The sequence below is a fragment of the Heliangelus exortis genome, chromosome 1 (assembly GCF_036169615.1).
Source record: "Heliangelus exortis chromosome 1, bHelExo1.hap1, whole genome shotgun sequence".
NCBI lineage: Eukaryota > Metazoa > Chordata > Aves > Apodiformes > Trochilidae > Heliangelus > Heliangelus exortis.
The window spans coordinates 185,083,638-185,098,265 of NC_092422.1; the positions used below are offsets into that span (position 1 = coordinate 185,083,638).

The 14,628-nt window shown below is 36.9% G+C and overlaps 1 protein-coding gene across 3 annotated transcripts in view; it reads left to right on the plus strand.

Moving 5' to 3' along the window:
- FBXL13 (F-box and leucine rich repeat protein 13) overlaps positions 1–14,628 on the plus strand; it is a 71,720-nt gene that overhangs the window by 10,715 nt on the left and 46,377 nt on the right. For 2 of the 3 annotated variants that reach the window (XM_071733998.1, XM_071733999.1), the window contains exons 5-9: positions 649–803; positions 2,788–2,897; positions 4,911–5,033; positions 8,409–8,504; positions 9,243–9,378. In XM_071733998.1, the coding sequence (XP_071590099.1) occupies positions 649–803; positions 2,788–2,897; positions 4,911–5,033; positions 8,409–8,504; positions 9,243–9,378 (620 nt within the window). The remainder of the gene's footprint in view (positions 1–648; positions 804–2,787; positions 2,898–4,910; positions 5,034–8,408; positions 8,505–9,242; positions 9,379–14,628) is intronic. The other variant, XM_071734000.1, reaches the window with a different exon arrangement.

The window sequence follows — 14,628 nt, forward strand, 5'->3', positions numbered from 1 at the left end:
GGCAGATGAAAGTAGTAATGTAAAGTCTGATTTATTCAGCAGTCTTTTCAGCAAATCAAATATGAGAGTGTATTTTAATATATCAGCTACATATGATTCATTTGAAATACATTTTTTCTGAATTTAATTATTTCACATTACTTAGCTTAGAAGAAATGGGATTTCTACCAATGGTTAAACTTGTTAAGATATAAATTGAATTTGTATTCTATTATATTAATTTTTATTTGTAGTGTCAGGAAAATATAAATGTAAATTACTTAGCTCTTAAGTAAATGCATGCATCTAGCACTTTTAAATTATTTTGTATAAGGACTCAAATGTTTTTCCATAAATACAGATCTATACATTACAGTATAGCTGACAGCAGCAGGAGTATATGGAGATGGAGGACAGCAAGTTTCTATAGGTTGATATTGCAGGACTAAAATTTTACTAAATAAATTTTACTAAAATGAATGGGTAAATTACTACTGAAAAATATTATCAATGCATATTTTATTGAAATTATAAACAACAAACATCAGTTCTATTCAGCAGTTTATATCATTAAGCTTTGTGTTTTACAGCAAATTGCAGAGTTTTACAGATTTTACTTCATTCAGGTCTGGAGCCATATTAAATTACTCATTCTGTTTTAAAATTCAGAAGATGGATAAAATATCTTATGTGGAGAAAGAGTGAAAATAGAAAGAACAAGCAGATGATGGCTCGAGCAGGAGTCCATTATAAATTCCAAATTTTAAGAGTATTTCTACGGAACTGGAGCACCTGGGTGCAAACCTACAAAGAGAGAATGACATGTAAGTCTATACAACTGCTTTGCACAAGATAGAAAATACATGTTATATAAATGAAAAAATATGCTTTGTAAATTAACTATGGTTAGCCAACAATTAATCTAGCTATCTTCTTGTAGTCTTTTCTAAGCCTGAGCAGTGAAGCTGGTGCCCAGCAGGTTTGGAGGTGTTAGGGAAACTGTCAGAAGTACAGGAGTGAGTCGAGGTGCATTTCTGAGAGATTGATTGCACGGTGATAGGGATAAACCAGGAGGCATCACAGAGTTGGAGTCCTGGCTTCAGTTAGAGGGAATGCATAATGAGTACTGGGGAGGGAGTGAAGATCAAAATTTGAAAAAAAAAAAGCCAGAAGACAGAAAATTAATATTTCATTCTGGCTGAGACTTTGTGTTCCACAGACCCTAGGGGTATGTTGTTTTTTTTTAACCTGAGTCCACCCAGACAGAAGTTCCATAAAAGCATGGGGCAAAAGCACTACCAATAGCTGTTGTCTCAGTCCCCCAGGCAGTTTTTAGAGACTTCTGGTTCTTTATTACTTCATTTTATATTTGCTTCTGAATATTGCTTTCAGCCAAGGCAAATTTTATTAATCTTAAATTCACAGAAGCACAGGAGGACACATCTAGAGGGCATAGTTACACAATATATTTCAGTGAGCTGTTCAGTCCTGATGAAAGTTAGAACAAATTAATGTAGATGCAGTTTGGACTTCCCTTGCAATCCTGAGAATTTTTGCCTTCTTCCCTTAGGTCTTTTGGTCAGTGAAAAGTTGATTTTATTTTGTATGTGTTTGCTTTGGTAATATTTCTAGCTTCTGTACCTGGTCTTACAGCCTAAACAGTTATATTAAAAATGTAAAGTGTACACTTACTGAAGCATATAATTAAATAATATCATGCAATATGTCCCTAGAACAAATAGTATATGAGCATGACTCATGCAACAGAAAACAAACTTTGGTGTGTGGTCAACAATGTATCTGTTGCCAGATTTGAGACATTATTTTTTTCACAAACAGGAATGCATCTTAAATGTACCTTTGTAATAATTAATTTCAGTTGCATCTCAGACACCTTTTTGTTAAAAAAAAATAGTAGGTGAGACTAAAGTGTGTATTTAATACATGAAAATTTACATTTTAATCATTCTTTTGGTGGTGAAGACAGAAAGTGACACTAATCAAGCTTGGTCCTTGTCCATACAGGGCTAAGCTACTTAAATAGCAATATGTTCTTGAAAGTCTCAAGTAAGATGATCTCTCAGCTCCCTTTGTAGGTTATTGTTGTTTTCTAAAAAGTTAACTGACAAAAAAAAATTGAGTGGTGACTTAAGTTTGTTCAGAAAACTACATTTATTTCCCCTTAGTTTTATTTCAGTGGCTGTGAAGAACTTTTTATTTTTATTATATTTGTAATACGTTTTACATATAGAGGACAGTTAGAGTAGAAGCCTTGCTTTTTTGTGCTGAACTAAAGAGACTTCAATTCCTTCAAACTTTTCTTAAAAGTAATTTAAAAAATATATTTACACTAATTTATAATGAGCACATGATCTTCCATAAGCTGCTTTACTGTTAATTGTAACTTTGATGCTGGTGTAACATTTAGCACTTGACTTTACTGGATTTATTCTTATGACTTTTTACTTCTATGCCATCTGAAAAATTATTGAAGTTTCATTATTGTATTTTTTTTTTCACTTCCCTGAGGTTTGTATATATCTTGCAGCTCTGTGAAATTACTGTTTTACACACAACTCTGATAAACTGGAAATACGTCAGGTATAGGCCCTGCTGCTAACTCAAAATCCTATTGCAATGGTCTTAATTATTCCTATTGTAGAAAGTTGTATTAATTTCCTTACAGAAGCTGAACTGAATAGCTATTTAACTGATACATAATTTGGTAGATACTCATTCAGCTAATGCATTGACATACTTGTTCTTACTTGTGGTGCTCAAATTGGTTATAATTATGTGTATTTTCAGTGGCAGCAACGAGACTGCAACAGACCTTTAACAAAATCTATTTAAAGGCTGTAATAAAAGCTTGGCTTGCAGAGGTCCACAGTTCTCTGAAAATGAAAAGTTATTTTGAGGTATGGAGTATAATAATTTAAATATAGTTAGCTCAATGATTAACTCCATTAATGACCACTGTTATGGAAAAAACAGCTCTATCAATATTAAATGAAGTTTTTTAGTCTACTACTACTAATACTACTACTTAGTACTTTTGGTGTTATGGGAAGCAGATCATTACCTCTATATTCTGCAAATAAAAGTTTGGTTATATCTTCAGTAGTGAAAGGTGTTGAGTGTTGTATATTGTCATTGATCTGTCTGGCTCATGTCTCAGGGGTAGTATTACCAACTGAGATGATAATCAGTAAAGGTGATGCCTCGGGATACCTGCCACCAGAATCCAACAGATGTAGATTCCTGCAGAGTGAGGAGAAGCCTCATTAACCTTGTTTCCACCCCCAAACTGTGGTGTAACCAAAATTGTGATCACCTGAGAGTAGGCAGCACATGGACAGCCCCACATGCCCCACTCTCAGCAGCCATGTGTGGTCTCACTGTTCAGTACAGGGCTTTTATTGTTTCTGGGAAGGTTTCTCCTGCTAAAGAAGAGAGTGCCACAGCTTGATGAGATGCTCAGCAGATACTGTATTGGCAAAAAAATCCTGCTTACACAGATAGTTGTCCCACTGCTTGGGTTCTCTTCTTTCCTCTGCTGTAAGATGGTCAGAATGGAAATCATCTGTGGACAATTTTTCAATTGCTGACTGCCAGACACCAGTTGTCAAATCCTTCTTGGAGTAAAACTGTCATTAGTCCTGCTTCTTCTCTATTCTCTCAAATGAGTTGGTTAGAATCTTGCTTTTGTTTTTCTTTCTTCTGTACTTTTTCTTAAAGCTGCTATCTTAAAATACTTAAGATACTTAAGATGAGACTGAGTGTCCAAAAATGTCTCATTAGTGGAGTGCATCAGGGCATTTTTAGGGAACATACTAATAAATTCCATTCTTAACAGCAGTTGCAAGGGTTGGTTTGAGTTGCACAATTAGATTAGAATGCAAAGAACAGCAATCATATCACTGAATAGTTTTTTGATTATACACTATTCTTTTGTGTGCAAATATGTCACCTAAACACAGGTTTCTGATGTAATTCAGCATGCCCTGGGATATCTGAGGCAAGGCTGGAACAGACAGGCCTCCAGTTTAAAGCTCGAGAAGTGCAAGAATCCTCTGCCAGTCCTCTGTTGTATCTGCCAGTCTTTTATGGTTGTCTTTGGTAATTTAGGGCATCTGAGAAGACACTGATTTTAAAATGTAGAATTAAACCATCAATTATTATAATATGCAATAAAATTAATGGGCCAGAAGAAATCACATTGCTACTAATGGACAAATAAATTATCAGCATGCAAATCTGCATACTAGCAAATCTGCAAATCAGAATAATAGCCATTATTTCCATTTGCTCTCTTCTTTCTCTCTTTCCCATCCTACTGTTTTATTCCTTCCCATTTTCTTTATTCCTAATTTATACTTCCCTGCATATTTCCTCTTTATTTTCTCTTTCCTGTAGCAATATGCAAAAGAAAACCAGTGGTATAACCCCCTGAAACTTCTTTTTCTAGAGCTGGAATAAACGACACAAAAGGAGACTCAGTGTTCCTCCCATGCTGAGATTTTATGTGAAAGATACATTAGTAGTATACATTGCTGGATACATTATAACATTAGAGATATTTTTTAATAGTGATGCCTTTTGAAGACTTCCCTGAAAAATTCTCAAATGCTAATAGTATATTTTTGCCATATTGAGTGTACAAACTAATGTACAGTGTTTTAATTTGAAAATACAGATGGTCTCCTATGCTTCTGTATTATATTACTACAAATCATGAGATGCACCCTAAAACTATGATTATTTTCAGTCATAGCAGTTACAAGTGTTTGTAGATGTTTAACTATATGGCGATTAGAAAATACATTGTTTAATTTAGCAAATTTAATTTAATTTTTAAAATATTTAAATGTCAAAACTTTGATCCTGCAATTAAGAAGAAACTGTACTTCTCTTTTACCATAATTTTTCAGAGTTTGGCAAGCGAAGGCCAGAAAGATGGTTCTGAGTCAAAAGATTTTGAATCAAAAGGTTTAGGATCAAATGTTACTGTCAGACAAAGGATGTCCCATTTACCAGAAGCAGCCTTATTACAGGTTTGTGATAGTTGGTGTTCTTTTTAACTTTTAATATGTATCTTTCATAAATGGTATATATTATGTTGTGTTGAAAAGGATGTGTTTGTGCAATGGAAAGGAAGGCTTCTGTTTACATAGTTCTCTTTGAGTCAGGTGGGGTCTTTTAAAGGATGTTGTTCTTCCTTTCAGTGGCACCTGGTCATATTCTGCATGGCCTGACCTGACATCTAGAATCTTCTCTGAGCTGAGACTGAAAGTGAAAGAGGGAGACTCCAAAAGAGAGAACAAGAAATTGGGAAATCTGTAGTATAGGTAGAGTGGAACATCTGAGAGAAGTAAAGGGGCCTGTTTGCAGTGAATAGAGCTCGTAAGTCAAGGGCCAAATATGATAGAAATCAGTAAAGTTTTCTAAAAATATGGAGAAGGCTGTATGGACATTATACAGCTCCTTAAGACAAAAAAACCCCAAACCTGCTAGTCTGGAAAGCAGAGAGGAATCTACTGCAAAGGCACAGTAGGTAGGGAGAGGTTTCTTTACAAACATTTTTCTTCAATTTGTGTTTGTTTAAGAGGTTGCTTTGTGCAAAAAGCATTTTTGAATCCTTGCAAAATGTAACTTTAGAGAGCAAAGACTTGTTAATAGGCTAGCTTCTAGAAGAGAAGGTAGTTCTATTTAGAAGAAGGAAGATTGATTTGAGGCAGTATTTTAGAAAAAGAACAGAATTATTAACTACTGGTTGTGGAACCTTCAGTTATAGAGGCCAGTTTAATTAAATTATATGTTGGTTACTGAAAATAGTTACCATTGAGAGATACGTTTGAACTACTGCTAAAATGTTTTAATTTTATCTTCTTATTTATGAACTTTAATTTGTTCTATCATGCTTTTCTATTACTTTAACATTACAAAAACATTAAAGTGGTATTTCAGAAGAACATGATACATTTTCTTTTAAATAATATGGACTACAGTAAACTCAGAATTCAGTTTTGATCCCATGAAGTCTAAAACCTGAATGCTTCCACCCTTCCCTCCTTCTTTGGTGGTTCCAGGATGTAGATATAATCTCCTTCAGGAAGTGGTTACTGGGTGCTCTCTTCTCCATGCTGAATCTGTGTTTGCTCTGAGCATTCACAGGCTGTGGAAAATAAAGTATGCCTGGACTTCTCAAAGGTTTGGAACTTGCAGTAAGGACACTATTGTCTCTGGCACTGTGGATGATATTTGGCAGTGGATTGCTTCAAAATCACAGACTTTTAAGTAAATATCATTATGAGTATACTGTCATTTATTGCAGCTTTCTGTTCTCCTCGGTTGCAAAAAATCTCTAAATTTGTATTTACTGTTGGAACAAGATATGCCCTCAGGGGCAGCTGTAAACTATTTGCTTTGTAAATTACAGTTTTCTAAAAAAATCAGTGGTATCACAGGACTCTGACGTTGAGTTATTGAAGGAAAATCATCACTGGGCTTTAAAGCTGGCTGCTGTGGTCTTGACCTAACATGAAATAAATGTTTCAACAGACCTTTTTGGAACTGATTACCAGAAGTGAAGCAAAATTTACAATTATTTCCTTACTTTTACAAAGGCTTTATGTGTATTGCTTCTGAATACAATGCTCATTTAAGTCTCAAAGCCTCATTTGACTCAAGGTTTCTCTTGGGCTTGTATAGTTTGAATTAACTCTATACAGGGTTTGCATTAATTTTTCTGGAGCATATCTCAAATATGTTTCATACTTAATATATTGCTATATATATTATTTAGGTTTTATTGTATACCTTATTGTATGTAAAGTTACATGACTAATAGGAAAACACTTCTGTAACACACACTGGCATCTTTGCTGTTTTCACTCTGACAACTTAGTAGTAAGGCATATTCTGTAACTGCTAGGCTCTTTGAAAATGTATATTAGTCAGAAAAATTTTTTTTCAGTGACAGGTTGCTGGATAAAATTTGGAAGTTATTTTTGTATTTTTGCTATCAGCCAATTACCATATTCAGATTTATTGATGTATTACTGTGTAGTTATGAAAGAAATTGCAGTACAAGCATGAAGTTTTCCTTATATAAATGTTGTTTTAGGAAAAGTGATGCATCATTATTAACTGTTTTCCTTTCAGTTAATTTTTTTTGCATACTTACAGCTGCACATTTTAAGTGTTGCATTTCATGTCAGGTGTTTATATTGCAGCATATGGTATAGTAATTCAGTTCTGCAAATGGTTATGAATATAGAAAGTTTTAGTTTGTAAATAATCCATCTGTCTTCTTTGCAGTTCTTCATATCATAGAATCATAGGGTTGGAAGGGACCTTAAGGATCATCTGGTTCCAACCCCCTTGTGTGGCAGGGACTCCTTCCTCTAGACCAGGTTGCTCAAGGCCCCTTTCAACCAGGCCTTGAACACTTCCAAGGAGGGGGCATCACAGCTTCCCTAGGCAACTTGTGCCACTGTCTCATCATATGTTCTTTGTCTATGAATCTTAAATGCAACTTATATTTTCAGATGGTTAGAATACAATGCATTTTTACAAAAACATTAAATTTTATCATATTTTCCCTCATTTCATTTTCCCAAATTTCTTCTAAGATGAAGCACTAGCATTTTGTTGGCAGAAATACTGCTTTGCACTTGCTCATTAAAATAACATTTGAGGAGCTATATGGCAAAAGCTTGCCAAATGTTATCTTCAGTCAGACTTACTTTTATTGTCTGAGAGTACTGTATATAAGGTTATTAACTGGACAACACAGTTTTGGAACGCTATAATTTATTTTTTAAAAATGTTGCTTAGTGGTAGCAGTATATTTTAGAATATTCATCTATATAAAATGGAGTATCAGTACAGCTTTACTTCAGTATTCTCATATTGAAGATTTATAGATATATTTTCTCATATTGAAGATTTATAGATATATTTACCAAATTATGCCAGTCAAATTAAAAAGACCTCTGAGATACCATACTACAAAAATTCCTTGTGCATAATCTAAAGCTGAGTTTAAAAGTACTGCATTTAATCCACAAACTTTTAGTCCAAATTATATTGTATTAAATAGGCTTAGGAGAGGTGTTTTTTTAATATGGGTCCAATGAAACTGCTGATAGTCCATGAAAAACTTGAGCTTTGAAACATCCTTATTCCTCATCGTCACTTGAGTTTCTGAGCTTTTAAGCAAAGGTGTCTTTTCATTCATACTTACACTGTTACTGAGAGTAAGTGTTGACATTCTGCTATAAAAGGTATGTTTAAACTCCTAAGAAAGAAGTTTTAAATTTGAAACTAACTCATTCTTTGGGATAGGTGAATATGCATCATTTAATCCAACATTGCTTCTTGTTGAATAATTTTTAATATCATGTGTGTCTGTTTTTCTGATGCAGGTTTTCCGTTATGTAAATTTAATAGATTTGGCAAGATGTGCTCAAGTTAGCCAAAAATGGATGCGACTAACTCAGAACCCTTCATTATGGAGTGGTGTAAGTGAGATAACCACTTTCAATATTTTGTTTCATTTTTATTTATTTTTAGAAAGCGTGAGGCAAGGAGGTAGTTTACTTTAAAAATGATAAATTGTCAGGGATAAAAGTTTCATCCCAAAGTATGACTTGTTCTACTCAGCTACATGAATAAAAGAATAGGAGAAACTGAAATGAAGTTGTCTGTGGCATATCATTAAAAAATCAGTAGGACCAAAAAAGAATTGACCACTAGGGCTTGGTTATAGCACACTAAGTTTAGACAGCAAGTGAGGTGTCTTAGGCTTTGTAGGTAACCTAAAGAAGCTCTACATGACTACTATGGAAGGAGAATGTAATCTTAGTTACAGGTACTCTGAGGCTACTTGTAATTGCTCTAGAAAGACTATTAATTAGAAAAACAATATTTTTAGCAACTTTAGGATTTTACATGTTAAAGGAAAAAAGAAGCAAATATTCAAGTCTGGCAAATTTCTTTGTTCATATTATTCTGAAATGTCGTATTTTGATAGCTCAAAAAGTTGTCAACTTCATAAATACTGTAGACACATGCTTTTTCTACAGTTAAGTAGAGAATATTTATATATTTAATGCACAGATTTTTTTGTGTTTCAGACTATTGATTTAGTGTTTACATAGAACTTAATCTATTTAGTAGTGATTTTTCATAATGATGTGTATTTTGTATGCACTATTAGTATATGTACTGAATTATGTATCAATTGTTTAAATTTTTAGATCAATTTTTCAGCAGTGAAACATAAAATTCAGGACCAATTAGTAATAAATACTTTGCACAAGTGGCGTCCATGTGTATTGTATTTGAATCTTCGAGGCTGCAATTCTCTTCACTGGCCTAGCTTTAGAAGTATCAGTAAGTATTACATGTATTTTTTACATTTTAATTCTCCCTTTACACTGTGCCTTCACTCTATGCTTCTCTACTGTCCTGTTTTACTGCCTATATTCTGTATATCTCCAGCCATAGAAGCAATGTGAGTATGATGCCTGTAAAATTACTTTAAATGTGGCCTCTCATTTCTTCATTACAGTCTTCAGGCCCAGTAACATTCATATGACTGAACACTGGTAGCATGCCACAGAATGGTTTGTATTGTGTGTGAAATGCTGTAATATGACAGATAAGATTGTAATGCAAACAAGCTTAAATATATCAGAATGTCAGAATCCAGCTCTACTGATATAATTATTACAGAATCACAGAATGTTTGAGGTTGGCAGGACCTCTGGAGGTTGCCTGGTCCAACCCCTCTACTCAAGCAGATCCACCTAGAACAGGTTGCCCAGGCCACACAGCTGTTGAATATCTCCAAGGATGGAGACTTCACAGCCTCCCTGGGCAACCTGTGCTCTGGTACCCTCATAGCAAAAGAGTGATCCCAGATGTTCAGATGACACCTCCTGTATTTCAGTTTATGCTGCTTGCCTTTTGTCTTCTCTGTCACTATGCACCATTGGAAAGAGCCTGGCTCCTTCTTTTCATCCACCCTTCAGGTATCTGCCTTGGTAAGAGCCTGAGCTGTCTCCAGCTGGACAGTTGCAGCTTCCTCAGCCTTTCCTTATAAGAAATATGCTCCAGTCCCTTAATTATCTTTTTGCCCTTTGCTGGACTCTCTCCAGCGTGTCCATGTCTCTCTTGTACTGAGGAGCCCATAACTGGACATGGTCCTCCAGATGTGGCCACAGTAGTGCTGAGTAGAAGGGACAATCACCTTGCTCAGTTTCCTGGCAACATTGCTGTAATGCAGCCCAGGATGTCGTCCACATTCTTTGTGTTCAACATGGTGTCCACCAGGAGCCCCTGGTCTGTTTCAGTCAAACTCCTTTTCCATTTGGGCTGCCTCCAGCATTTATTGGTGCCTGGGGTTGTTCCTCCCCAGGTACAGCAAGATTTTGCACTTCCCTTGTTGAACTTCATGGGGTTCCTGCAAGCCCATTTCTCTAACCCATCAAGGTCCCTCTGCATGGCAGCTCAAACCTCTGCTGTAATGGCCACTGCTCCTTATTTGGTGTCATCTGCAGACTTGCTGAGTGTACACTGAACAGAATCACAGAATCATCTGGGTTGGAAAGGAACTCTGAGATCAGCTAAATGTAACCCTAAATCCACCGCCACTGTGGTTACCAGACCATGGCGCTGAGTGCCACATTCAGTCTCTTTTTAAAAACCTCCAGGGATGGAGAATCCACCACCTCCCTCGGCATTCCAATGTCTGATCACCCTCTCTGTAAAGAATTTTTTCCTAATATCTAACTTAATCCTCCCCTGACAGAGCTTAAGTCCATGCTGCCCTCTTGTCTTACTGACAGCTGCCTGGGGGAAGAGACCAACACCCCCCTGGCTCCAACCTCCTTTCAGGGAGTTGTAGAGAGTGATGAGGTCTCCCCTCGCCTCCTCTTCTCCAGACTGAACACCCCCAGCTCCCTCAGCCCTTCCTCACAGGACTTGTGCTGGATCCCTTCACAGCCTCCTTGCTCTTCTCTGGACCTGCTCCAGCACCTCAATCTCCTTCCTGAACTGAGGGGCCCAGAACTGGACACAGAACTCAAGCTGTGGCTTCACCAGGGCTGAGTGAGAAGAATCCCTTCCCTGGACCTGCTGGCCACACTGTTCCTGATACAGGCCAGGATGCCGTTGGCCTTCTTGGCCACCTGGGCACACTGCTGGCTCATGTTCAGCTTCCTGTCAATCCAGACTCCCAGGTCCCTTTCTGTCTGGCTGCTCTCAGCCACTCTGTGCCCAGCCTGGAGCTCCCCATGGGGTTGTTGTGGCCAAAGTGCAGGACCCGGCACTTGGCCGTGTTGAACCTCGCCCCTTTGGAATCAGCCCAGCTCTCCAGTCTGTCCAGGTCCTTCTGCAGAGCCCTCCTGCCTTCCAGATGACCCACATTCCCCCCAGCTTAGTGTCATCTGCGAATTTACTAATTGTGGTCTCAAACCCCTCGTCTAAACCATCAATGAAGATATTAAACAGAACTGGGCCCAGCACTGATCCCTGGGGGACACCACTGGTGAGCAGCTGCCAATTGGATCAGCACCGTTCAGCACCACTCTCTGGGCCTGGCCCTCCAGCAGTTCCTGACCCAGCACAGAGTGCTCCTGACACCTTTTTCAGGAGGATGCTGTGGGAGATGGTGTCAAAGGCCTTCCTGCAGTCCAGGGAGACTCCATCCACAGCCTTCCCCTCATCCCCTAGGCAGTCACCTGATGATAAAAGATCAGGTTGGTCAGACAGGACCTGCCCTTCCTAACCCCGTGCTGGCTGGGTCTGATCCCCTGTCCCTCCTGTAGGTGCTGTGTGATTGCCCCCAGGATGATCTGCTACATAACCCTGCCAGGCACTCGGGTCAGGCTGACAGGCCTGGCATTTCCTGGGACCTCCTTCTGGCCCTTTTTGTGAACATTATGATCCAGATCATTAGTGAAGCTGTTAAACAGGACTGGACTCAATACTAGGTTATACCAGTAGGTGCTGGCCTCCAACAAGAGGCTCACAGATAGGAAAAAAAAAAAGAAAACCAAAGCAAGGTCCAAGACACTAGCATGGGGTTAAAGTTTTAGCACAAATTATAGGTAATTGCTTCTACTGCCAAAACAGAGTCCCTCTGGGTGTAGTAAAGCATTTTAGTCTTTCCTGATAATATGTGTGGAAGTAAATGTGACCATGTGATCAGAGTTTAGTTCCCATTGTGACAATTCTTTGCAATAGTTGCAGGTCAGTAATCTTTTCCTCAGTGCAGCTGTATGCTCCACTACACAGAGAAGTGTGCAAGAGAAACAAAACCTTATGGTCAGTGTTAGAGGTTCTGTGCTAGCTGTGAATGTGTACTTGATTTGTTAAGAATTACCTGCATCTTAACTGTTATTCAGCCATCTTATCATGAAGAGTGTTAAAACAACTTGGTCCTGTTTTAATGAGAAAAAAGCTTTTTGGCTACAACTAGGCAAGATCCCAAAGAAATTATTTTGGTATCTGGCACAGCTTTACTTCTGTGTTTCTCAAGCAGGAGAATGTTACAGATTGACTTTTTTCTAGCCTGTGCTTCAATTGAATGAAAATGTGTAAAGAAAAGGAAAACATTTTTGTTTTCCAAATAAGAAGTATATTTTGATGTTTTGAGACTATAATGTATTTATTCTATAATCAGATAAAACATGACTGAAATTGTTGATACAGCCTATAACATTTTTTTTGTTTGTGTTTTGTGTTTTCTTTTGTTTTAGAAAGTGACTCTGTAATTATGGGTCAGAATGACTTATTCTCTAGAGTGGTGACAGAAAAGAACAACTGTCTGAGAATAAAAAGTCTATTTGATCATGGCTTTTACATAACAGGATAAAATAACATTCTCAATGATATCAGCATGCAAGTTGTTTAGTTTAAATATTAGATTAAATAGTTAAATTCAATATCTTAATGAACTTTGGCAGCTGATAAAGAAAGCAAGCCAAGATAAATCATACACAGCCACACCAGCTCCATTATGGAAGCTGTATTAAGAAATGTTAAATGCTTGCATGATTTTGTTTTTCTTATGTATCTGAGTACAAAACAAAAACCATAGAAATGTTAATTGTGTTTGAAGTTAAAAATGATCTTGTGGTATAATTGTGATATAATTCGATTTTATATACACCCTGCCTTTTAAATGACATTATTTAACTAATTTGTATCTAAAAATAATTCAACCTAGAAATATAAACATGCTGATTGTATAAGCTGTAGTTTCAGTCTGCTGATTGCCATCTGTTTCCATTCCCCCTGTCATGGTAAAACATGGCACAAAATAATCTTTTCTGTGCTTCCTCTGTGCTTTTTAGAGAGGGGGCACTGCTTCTATAGAGTACTGTAGTTTATCCCTTATCACTGCACTCCTAGTGCTGTTGCATATCAGGAAAGCAATACACTATCATACAGACATTTCCTGCATATGGACAGAGAAAACAGGGGAATTGAGAGAAATTATGCATATAGAGGAAAAGAAAGGCCCATGATTTTCCTATATGCTTTTCTGGTTTGTACATTCTTTTCTCAAATAATTTTCTGTCAGAAGAAAATACCACCCAATATTACCCTTATCTAGTACTTCCATTCTTGTGTTCATATAATATTTGCAGTTGCAGTTCCTGTCTATCCTGCCACATCCTCAGTGTGGGTGTCTGAAAATGCCACCATGCAGAAAACCCTTCTGTCTACTTACAACAGAATTTTTTACTTTCAGCTCTTTCAAGTGTCTAGAAAATGCCCTGTTTTCTGAATGTTAATGTCCAAATGAGACTTTAATCTGTTTTCCATTTTATCTGGTTTAACATTTAATAACTGAGATAATGCTTAGGATATCCTGAGAAGCAGGGATGAGTCAGATACTGTTGTATTTTATATAAAGCTTTAAAAAGATGTTGCAGAATAAATGGCTACATTATTTGGTTTATTAGTAATCACCATGAAATATTTTCATAATCTAAGCAATGGAGGAACGAAGGAATATAGTTAATAACTGGATGTGTTTGCTTAAGGATTTTTTGTTATTGCAACCACCCTTAATAATTTCTGAATTTTCCTTTATGTTGTTCTTTTATTTCATGTTAGCATAAAAGTGCTGAGTGCTTCCTATTGCACTTCTAAAACAAACTGTGTGACTTTTTGGGCTTGTGATTAAAGCATGAGAGCAACCCACAACATTGCAATTGTGTGCAGATCTTTAAAGGAGCAAATTTCACTCTGGAGTGTTCCAGAACTTCTTCAATGATAGCCAACAGATATTTAAAGTTTTGGGCCTGAATCTGTATTCTGCACTTACTCTTTCTCACTGATCTAACACCAGGAAACTGGTCTAGGGCTTGAGCTGGGAATACTGAAGTTTTAATCTGGCATCTCAGACTTTCAGACTTGTCCATGATGTGAGCCTGGGGAATTACTCATCCTTTTTGTGTGTAAAAAAGGGTTTATAATATCTGCCTGTAAGAGGCACTAGTTAAACCATGACACTAGTTCTGCTAGTTCTATGTTAACTGATGTAGAAATTAAAAACAAAAACAAACCAAACCAACCCAGAACTGTTATGTAAAAGGTAAAAATATCCAATAAAGCCAGTTTTGTCTG